General features: G+C 40.2%; 2 protein-coding genes across 4 annotated transcripts; one reads left to right on the forward strand and one right to left on the reverse strand.

Moving 5' to 3' along the window:
- The first annotated feature begins 108 nt into the window (after window positions 1-108).
- On the forward strand, window positions 109-5,901 carry LOC308119584 (kelch domain-containing protein 1). Of its 3 annotated transcripts, none has more exons than XM_080479680.1 (14): window positions 109-252; window positions 371-487; window positions 1,494-1,564; window positions 1,704-1,821; window positions 2,026-2,138; window positions 2,827-2,914; window positions 3,075-3,161; window positions 3,248-3,328; window positions 3,417-3,475; window positions 4,105-4,214; window positions 4,305-4,377; window positions 4,486-4,570; window positions 5,172-5,224; window positions 5,475-5,901. In XM_080479680.1, exons 2-14 carry the CDS (start codon window positions 380-382, stop codon window positions 5,617-5,619), a joined length of 1,191 nt encoding a protein of 396 aa, XP_080335806.1. In that variant the 5' UTR covers window positions 109-252; window positions 371-379; the 3' UTR covers window positions 5,620-5,901. The 3 variants fall into 3 exon arrangements, with proteins under 3 accessions (XP_080335806.1, XP_080335807.1, XP_080335808.1); XM_080479682.1 differs by having other exon boundaries at window positions 217-252; window positions 371-465; window positions 5,475-5,900; XM_080479681.1 differs by lacking the exon at window positions 5,172-5,224 and having other exon boundaries at window positions 122-252; window positions 5,475-5,606.
- On the reverse strand, window positions 5,791-8,287 carry LOC308119585 (uncharacterized protein). Its single transcript, XM_080479683.1, has 3 exons — window positions 7,508-8,287; window positions 7,304-7,371; window positions 5,791-6,921 (listed from the first exon to the last, which is right to left on the reverse strand). Exons 1-3 carry the CDS (start codon window positions 7,973-7,975, stop codon window positions 6,819-6,821), a joined length of 639 nt encoding a protein of 212 aa, XP_080335809.1. The 5' UTR covers window positions 7,976-8,287; the 3' UTR covers window positions 5,791-6,818.
- Between the last annotated feature and the right edge of the window lie 1,615 nt (window positions 8,288-9,902).

The raw sequence follows: 9,902 nt of genomic DNA on the forward strand, positions 1-9,902 counted from the left end.
GTAGTGTTAATTTATTTTTGCACGTTTGAAGAATAATTAAAAAAATAATAATAATTGCGTCACGTGGGTCTTAAAAAACTTTTATTCTGAAAACTTGCCAGAACCGGAAGTAGTGTTTTATTTATTATATGTGTTTACACAGCTGATCGAGACGGGGCGTCCCGAATTGTGTTTGTCATCGAGCCGTCGAACGTGTCTGAATTTCTAAATATGAGAGAAAAATCCACGATCACTTTAAGAGCTTTGTAGCTGGTGAGTTTGTTTCAGAAACTGTCGTTGTCGAAGGAAGCGTTGGAGAACGTTGTTGGCTGTGTGACACCGAACGTGGCTGTTTTATGTTGCTGCTCCTGGTCTGTCCTGTATTCCACAGCACATTGTCATGGATGAGGAGTTTGAGAGGCACTGCTCGGAGCTGGTGGCCCGGGAGAGGAGCGGACACACGGCTGTGGTGGAGAACAACCTGCTGTATGTGTGGGGGGGATACATGGTGAGGTATTTACTGTATCGAGGACATTTGCTGACACAAACAGTGAGCAGGGGGGTGCTCAATACAATATCTGTACAGTAGTACTTTATGAAAGGTCATGATCGTTATTATTTTCATCTATTACAACTTTATATTCACTTAATTCTACATAAATATTAGTTCAGAATAAATATTTCTGCAGAAACCCAATGAAATACATAAAAACTGTCCCTGTGTATCATGAGTACATAGTGAACATGTGTCAGTGGCACGTCACAAATATACTGTTAATAATGTATTAATTATAGAAAGGTATGACATTTTTTCTCCACAATTTTGGGAAACATTATGTGAAGTGAGAGGGCCTCATGTCCCAAAACCTGAGGTCACGAGGAGTCCAGAGTGATTGGGTGGCATAGGGTTACGCATGTTTTTCAGGCCATTGTTATTGGTCGTAACCTTGACTATTAATGTGCAGAAGAGTTAACTTATAACACAATAACTTATAAATGAATATCCACTTTTGTCTTGTGAAGTTTTATAGAAAACCCACATTAAGCTGAGGCAGGTGTGTGGCGGATGAGTTGTCTCTAACAGTGCTTACAATCCCCCACCCAACCCTGACTATGTGATAATAGTGTACAAAGTACAAAGAATTGGCCATTATCAACACTTAGAGTAAGAAAATGTTACTGTTTCTGGGTATTGGGGATGCAGTAGTTATGTTTAAGAAGTCCTAACTGTTTATTTTGGATTTAATAGCTATTTAATAAATCATCAATTGTCCCAACTTCGCATTTCATTCCTTCAGCAATCATGGAAAATAAAGTCCAGTATTTTTGTAACTCACAAATTGGAACCATTTAAAAAAAATCCCTGTGAATTTACTAAAATGACTTAAAAGATTTTTACTTGGGTTTTTTGGAAATGAGCACTTATTTTGTGACATTAGAATAATAAACTTCAGAGTTGCTGCAGCTGCATTATTGATTTAATTGTGATAAACATGTTTTCTTTTCTTTTACAGTCGATTGCTGAAGATGAGGTTTTCCTGCCCAGCGATGAAATCTGGGTTTACGACTTAGAAGGAGGTACATGGTGAGAAGGCAAAATAAATTCAGTAGTCAGTATTATAGAATAATGTACATTTACATTTTCTGTCTCTAGCCGCTCTCAAATATATGAATATAAGAGTTAATATCAATTTCTACCTGTTTTTGGTCTTTTATTTTTGAAGGAAAGTGTTTCACATGACAGGAGAAGTCCCTCCCTCCATGTCGGGGACCTGCGGCTGCTCGCTGGATGGACACATGTACATATTTGGAGGTTGCGATGACAATGGACAAACCAATCAAGTGAGGCTATTATCACGTATACGATCAAATCAATGACATTAATTTAGAGGGTGTTTACATAGAAAGGCTTTTATGATATGGGGACATTAACTCGTGACAAAAGGAAGAGAACAATGAGCCTTTCTCACTGTAAAAAGGATTTTTATTATGGATGGATGTGACCCACTGTTTACATAACAACCGAATAAATGTGCCTTTGAATAGATTTACCACGTGGACCTGACAGACGGTAAATATATGTGGAGGAAGATCATACACGAGTTTGGTTCTGCACCATCGCCTCGAGACAAGTTGTCCTGCTGGGTTTATGGTGGGAGGTAAGTAAGCGCTGTGAAAAGATGAGTTTTACTCAAATTTGCTCTGTTTCATGCGTTTTACTCAAAAGTTTTCCATCTTTGGAAAGATGTGGCTTTGGCTTGTGTTTTCTGCTCTCGTTAAACAGATTTTACTACATATTTCTTGGAAGGATGTATTTTGAAGATGATAAGACAGACTTAGCAGATCAAAAGTGCTGCTCGGATAAAAATAGATTCAAAACTTCAGTATCTGGATCACCTGTCTGTTTCTTTAGTTGCATTTTATTTATTTTTTTTAATCCTGGACCTACACTCAGCTGGGACTGAAAATGCACACTATTCATTTTTATAACGTTTGCTATGCTGAAATAATATTGGACCTGCATGTTCCTGTAAAAACCACAGTTTGTGTTTTTAAACCATATACATTGTGTATTTTATACAGTGAAATGTGGGGAAAGAGAGCTGAGTGACGGCCATTGTCATCTCTAATATGCGCTTGTATGACAGTGATGTCCTTGTCCTCTTCATGATACATCGTGTTCAGTGTGTGGGACTTATGTTTGAGGGCATCCGGTGTAAAAAAAACTATTCAAACCTGACAAGTTCTATTAATTTGCTGTGGTGACCCTCTGGTAAAGGAACCCGCTGAATAGAAACTTACTGTCTATGGCAGTATCTGTGTTAATGTTCTGTTTGATCTCACTAGGCTCATCTACTTTGGTGGATATGGTCACAAGCTACTGACTGACGTCGACAGCAGGAACAGAAGCTTCATCATAGATGAAACATCATGGGTATTTTCTATTTTATTTGACTGTACATCTGTTTTTGACTCACAGTTAAAAAGAATAATTTAGAAATGATAGTTTCAATGAAACATTATATCTATTTCTGTATGACACGTATTTGAATAAGAGCAAAGTGTGTTTGTTTAGCTGTTTTGTCGTTGTGCAGGTGGAAGATGTTTTCTGGGGCTGGAACAATGAAGTTCATATATTTGATCCTGCGAAATCCACGTGGGGTCAACCACCAAAACTCCAGGTCAGTCACATGTGACTCATGTGAATAGATACGACACGGAATCCAACATTGAGCCTGATGACATTTCCGCGTGTCTTTGTGTGCAGGGCCGCGCTCCCGCTCCGAGGGCGGCCCACGCCAGCGCCACCCTGGGCTGTAGAGGTTACGTCTGTGGAGGCAGAGTCATGGTGAGAGCCCGACGTGCTTTTCAGTGCTTCAGGGCAAATTGAAATGGCCATTTTATTTATTTTCTATGATTTATTTTTTTTAATACAGGAAACCAGAACAAGTGACATTCATTGCCTAAACCTTGATTCATGGACATGGTCAGAAATGTATGTATGTTTGTTGTATTGTTGTGTTGAAGGTTGTAAGATACAGCATCTGTTGCAGATCCATCATTTTGTACGGATTTCTCGTTGTTTCTGTGTGTCGTCATAGAAACGTCCATTTTAATTTTAATTTCCACGTCTTTGTAACGACTGGTAATAATTTTGGTCATTCTGATTGTAATAAGGCCAATAATGTAAATGATTTTTAACAACTTGACTGGGAGAGAATGTTTCTAAGTATGTTCACTCTATGCAGTAATATGACGACTATCCCATCCACTATATCTGTTTTAGTTTAGCAAATTGCACAAAACCTGCCAAAAAGAGGCTTTTGTTTTTCACAAATTGCAGCTTTGTTTATGTATTACCTCTTTTTTTCACTGCGGTTATTACATGTTGAAATGATTATTTTAATGCCACTTCAATCATGGAAAAACGTACATTTTGTAAGAATTTTGTAGGGAAAATAAAAATTACATTATTGGCAAAATGTTATTCGATCAATGGATCTTATTAGAGTATTAGCGAGTTATTACATTATGGGGCTTCATTACATTGGAAAAAGCCAAAATGATAACAACATTGGCCATTATTACATGAACGGTTGTTATAAATACTAATTTATTCTCCAGACTCCCAGATTCCTCCACTCCAGTGGGAAGATCATGGCACACACTCACAGCAGTGTCCGATGCTGCTCTGTTCCTGTTTGGAGGTCTCAGCGTCGACTGCAAACCGATGAGTAAGACAATGTGCCTCGATGTTAATTAAAATTAGGATCACTTTCTTAAATTGTAACTTTTTTCTCATTCACTGTTATTGTCTCCATCAGGCGATGGCTGGCTGCTCGACATTGAAACAAAGAAATGGACAGAATTCGAGCATCCTTTTAAGAATAAACCAAGGTACAAGTATTTTCAGTTAAATGTACTTAACATTGATCGGCCTTTCTAAGAGTTCAGAATCAGATTTTATATGTTTATATTTTTTGTTTTTCTTTCTCTTGTTCTAAGGTTGTGGCACACTGCATGTCCAGGGAAAGACTCAGACGTGATCGTGTTTGGGGGAAGTTGTGACTACATCCTTCTGGTCGACACTGTGAGTATTCACAGAAGATAGTGTTGAAGTTTAAAAAAAAAAAAAAAAAAAAAAAAAAGCAAAACAGAAACATATTCTGATTTTCAGAAAGCTTTGGCGATCATCACATGTCAAACTAATATACTTGAGAAACAAACAAGCTCAAAATCGATATTGAAAACATCCAAAGGATAACAGACATGACTATGTGGAAACTGTGGGGAAACAGGCTGAAGTTATCTGTTATGATAAGATTAATCATAACATGTCCGCAAAAAACTCCACATAAATACAATTTACATATCATGTGTTTTGTTGAAACAGCTGTATATAATTTATTTTTGACATTTGTCATTGAATTTCCTCTAAATTACAGTTAAAATGTCTCTGTTTAATACCTGCAGCATTTTGCACATTATAGTTTTTAATATTATGTATGAAAACTCAATGTACCCACTATCAAGCTGTCATATCGAGCTAACATAAAATCTTACATAGAGCTCATGCTGGGAAAAAAAAACACCTACATGGTGAACACACAGTTCTCTGAATAAGCTAAGATATAAAATGTATCTCAAATACTCTGACAGGATCAATAAAAACTTTTCATATTTCATTTCAGGGTCACTGCAACGACGCACTTGTTTTCCAGATGCAGCCTTATCCTCTGTTTAGGTAAAAAAAAACATTTTCTTACTTTACAATGACATCAGAACACAGTCCTTTAACAAAACGCTAATAAATCCACATATGCTTATTAAACACAAGTAAAATATTATTTAACAATGATTTTGGTAAATGTGTGTTGGTATTTTGGCGAGAACTTTCATTAAGACATTTGCTATTTAAAACATATCCTGCTTTTTAGGTCTCAGCTCTCGAAATTCTACCAGAAAAAGAAACCAGTGTCTTTTCTTCCCGACAGGATTTGTGAGGATTACATCGCAAAGAATCTGAGAAACTCTGAGAAGCTGAGAAAGCAGCTCCCTCTCCTGCCTCCCAAACTGCAGAAGGCAGTTCAGAGGAGGATATCGTTCTACAGGCCTTCGAAGAAGCAAAACATGAGTTAAAAACAACAAGAATGCCAACTGTTGTTTTACATTATACACTTAATTTACCATAAAAGTACCTAAAAAGTACTGCACTGGCTTTAGTGTCAATATCTCCAGCAAACTTTAGTTTGAACATTATTTTTTTTTACATATATATATATATACATATATTGTGCAAAAATGTTTAATGGACTTGTATTTTATTGTTTTACAAATGCACATTTTATTTTGTACAGTCTTTAATGTGAAAAACTCACCAACTCTGATGGCTGTGATGATTAAAAGGCACATTGGAAGGTTTTTGTCTGTTGTGTATTTTTGCAACCGGTTATTCTTGCAGTAAAACAAAAGTAACATGTGCACGTTTGGATTTTCCGAGTACATTTTATTCAGAAAGCAAAATTCAGAATGACCTTTTGCCAGAGACAGATGAATTGTGTTGACACAGATAATGTGCATGGAAATGTACAGTTACTGTATTTTGCCACTAAGTGGCAGCATGTTTCACTGTTTAAATGTGGTCATAACTCGTGAGCAGAATTCTCTCTGGTGCCACACATTCCTTTCGAATGGGTGGAAAAGTGCAGGGACTGTGGTCAGGAAGGAAACCTTAAGTAAACATACCTTTACAGGGCTGCCATGTATGTCAGAAGTGTAGCGCTGTGCACGCCCCGAACAGCTCAAGAACCAACGGGTGGAACTCTGCAGCCGAAACATTCCAAAATGATTGAGCGTCGCGTGTCTTGAAATCGTCTGTTCACTCATTTACCCAATGACAAACAAGACGAAGCAATGTCAGTAATGGGGTAACAAATAAGTGCACGCTCTGCGGGAGGCAGGCAGGATTGAAGGGATGACAGCGACACCCTGCCGCTGCAGACAACAAACCAAGGAGGCCTCAGTCAGTTAACAGAGAACTTCCTGGCACCAGTTCAAGTCGGTGTTATAACTCTGCAATTACACGGCTACTTGTTGTTAAATAAGACTTGGATAAATGTAAAGGCCACGATTGGGGGTTTAAGTTTAATCCGAACAATGTTGCATTTGTCCTGGCGGCCCTGCATGAGTACAAATCATGCAGCCGGCCCTGGTGAGAAAATTGTCAGAGTAAACCCTGGTTTCCTCTCTCGCTCTCTTTAAGAAATATGGTCTACGAACCACCTCATGCCATCTGCTGAAAACTAGAGCAGCATTTCTACAGTGTTCTCAGCTGGAGGTCAACTAAACTCCCTCTCAATAGTGTCCATCAGCTCTTCTTCTGATCCGTCGTACAGGATGACTGGCGTGGTGGGAGAAGAGCTACGGCAGCTGCCAAAAGTCCTGGAGAGAGAAAGAGAGAAGAGAAACATGTCAGAAACATTCAGAATAACAGAAAAACCCAATGTGTGCTTGAAAGTTTTTTTCTGTACAGGACCTGTCATTTCGTTGGTAAAAAATCAAACCATATGAAATCATCCTGGATGCCACAAAACTAGATGATCTATCCAACATGCTTGCATTTAAATGTTTTCTTCCTTGGCGCTTATTCTCACTCACCTCGAACAAAACACTTGTGTCAGTGCCTTTCCTGTGAAGTCTGCCAAGTCTAATCTGCCCTGAGTATAATGGGTAGGTATTCGATCCCTTAAAGGTGAATTTGATCTGGCCCTTCTCGTTTTATTACTCCACTGAGCTCTGACATCAATTATTTAATAAGACTTACGATTGTTTGTCTGGTGTGGGAACAGCTCCAAACAAAGCCCCTCTTGTCAAAAAGCCCTGTGAGGAGGACTGACAGACGAAATCCACACAGAGGAAAAAAAAAAGAAAAGAGAGTAAACAGTAAAGTTTTTGTATCTTGAATAAAGCAGAAGTGCAGGTTCGTTAATAACATTTCTCATGGAGTGAATCAACCCAATGCACTTACATTTTGCTGTTTGGGACACGGAGATGCGTGTTTTTCGGAGTGCGTAAAAGCCGACTTGTTCTTCTTGTTTACATCAGTCGTCCCGCTGTGTTGCACACGTGGCTCGTCCTCCGCGTCTCCCCCTCCAAAGTGGCACAGTCCGTAAGTCCTGGACCTCATGAAAGACTTCTTCGTTGGACTTTTCTTCACAGAAACTCTCTCACCTCGCTCCTCGTAATCTGCCAGAACGGTATCCAGTTCTCCATCTACATCATCGTCCTCCGCAGAAAAGTCGGAGTCTTGCCCTTCACTGTGGCAGTCCGGTTGCGCGCGATTACGCGCGTTGCGTAAAATCGCGTGGATTTTGAGAGGCTTGAATAAAGTCGCGTCTCGTTTGGGCGAAGCGACGCCGGCCGCAGTTTTGGCGACGCTCGCCTCGCTGACACACGCAGGTGCCACTTTCTTCCCGCGGCTTGTCCCGGTGCCCATGTCCGTGCGTCTGTGGAAAGCTGGAGTCAAACTACCATCTCCAAATCCCTCCTCATCAGGCACAGCGAGAGCATGTCGAGTTGAACATTAACCACCAAAGGCATGGTCCTTGGCACAGTCCAAGGTCAGTTTTCAATCAGTTTTACGACCGAAGAGACAGTTATCGGACTAATAAGAAGCCTCTGACAGACGCCTTTCTTTGCAAATATCTTTCTTCTACAGCTGCTGACGCATTCACGAGCCATACCATGTCACACGTCCAGTGAACGGATTCCAGGCTGACCCACAGCCTATAAACTTTCGAGTAAGTCCAAATCAGGATGGGAAACAGAGTATTTGTTGCATAACAGAGTTTGGCGCAGGACCCCAGGGAGAAAACTCCGCCTTCTTATAGGGGAACACACACCCGTCTTGTTGCCATTATTTCTACTGGATAAAAACTGTTTCCACTTTTGCTGCAAAACTTCTCTCTCTAGTTTTATTTAGTCATTTATGATTTATTCCAAGCAACATGTAGAATTATAAAAGACACATTTTGTCTTTATTCAACATGTCCTCGATTAGGAAACACATGGCCTGAGAGCTCAGACACCAAACAGTTTGGAATACGTTTTGATTTACTTGTATCACATTAGCGACGTGTCCATCTCATTGGCTCTCTGTATGCATATGATGAGTTTTATTGAGGCAAGTGAGGCCAAGAGTGAGTGCCCCTGTCAGCTCGTGAGGGAGGTTGTGGTGACTGATTAAGACTCGAGGACTGGGCCAGGAGAGAGGGGGCATTCCTTTCCAACAGCTTGGGCTTCCCAGAGATTCCTCAATAAGCTTTTGTTCGGTCCACTTGCACATACAAAAGACACAGCGGGAGCACCTCAAAGCCGAAGTTGTCCGACAAGCACCCAGAGCCCACCCCGAGTAAAAATGTTGTTTGCTATCTTTCATTAAGTGCCTCTTTGCTCTTTGTGTGTCTTTGCTTGCCTGTGCGTGTGTGTGTGCACATATGTGTGTGCCAGACAGCTGTGCAACCTGTTCTCACTGGAAGACGACCAAGTCAAAGACACCTGTCGTTTGACTAAACTGTGAGTGTGAAAGAAGAGGGGGGGGGGGGGGAAACCCTAAAAAACAGGCAGCAAGTCCCAGATGTCTCGGCATTGAAATTCTTGCTTTCTACACACATTCACATGTGCTGCATGTCAGAGAGATTCTCCAATGTTCCTGGGAGGAAATGCACAGGAGTTGCGTTGCTGCAGACCTCGTTCAGTGACCTAACAGCAGAACATCGCCGTAATTAGTTTGTTTCCACTTGAGTCTGAAGACGGGATCACCTCGAGTTTGTTTGCAGGACCTTCACAACAAAACTGTGGGAAAAAAAAAAGAAAGAAACCCTGACACATCCAAATGGTTATGCAACAAGTCCATGATTTTTGTACAAAAGGTTTGCGTTGAATGTAATTCTTCCGGTCACCAAAGCAAAAACATACACGATCAATCTTTGATTCCAGCCTCGGTTTTTCTGTCTGCTTGTTTGTGTTATGGCCAACCCCTATTTTTTGTTATTCTCAGCCTGCACCGGTGTATCATTAAAGAGATCAGGCGGCCACATCTGGAGAAGGATTCAACAGCTTCCAGATGAGGGGGCGGTTCTGCTGCAAGATGGAGGCCACGGCCCAGCTTGCTACATAGCTGTGGTTTCTCCGACTTCTCCCACTTTCAAGCATATTCCTCCATCACTAAATGGAAACTTGTCAAATTAGGGAACGACTATATATACAGTATATATATATATATATATATATATATATAAAAAAAGTTTCCAGGTTTGGCATAGTTTTGTAGCTGTATCATATCCTTCTCAAAAGTCATGTTGTCAGCTGCTTTTTAACAGCAGAAGAGGAAAATATGTTAATCTCCTCCCCAACAGCAGGGG

Source organism: Lipophrys pholis, assembly GCF_963383615.2.
Source record: "Lipophrys pholis genome assembly, chromosome: 14".
Classification (NCBI taxonomy): Eukaryota; Metazoa; Chordata; class Actinopteri; order Blenniiformes; family Blenniidae; genus Lipophrys; species Lipophrys pholis.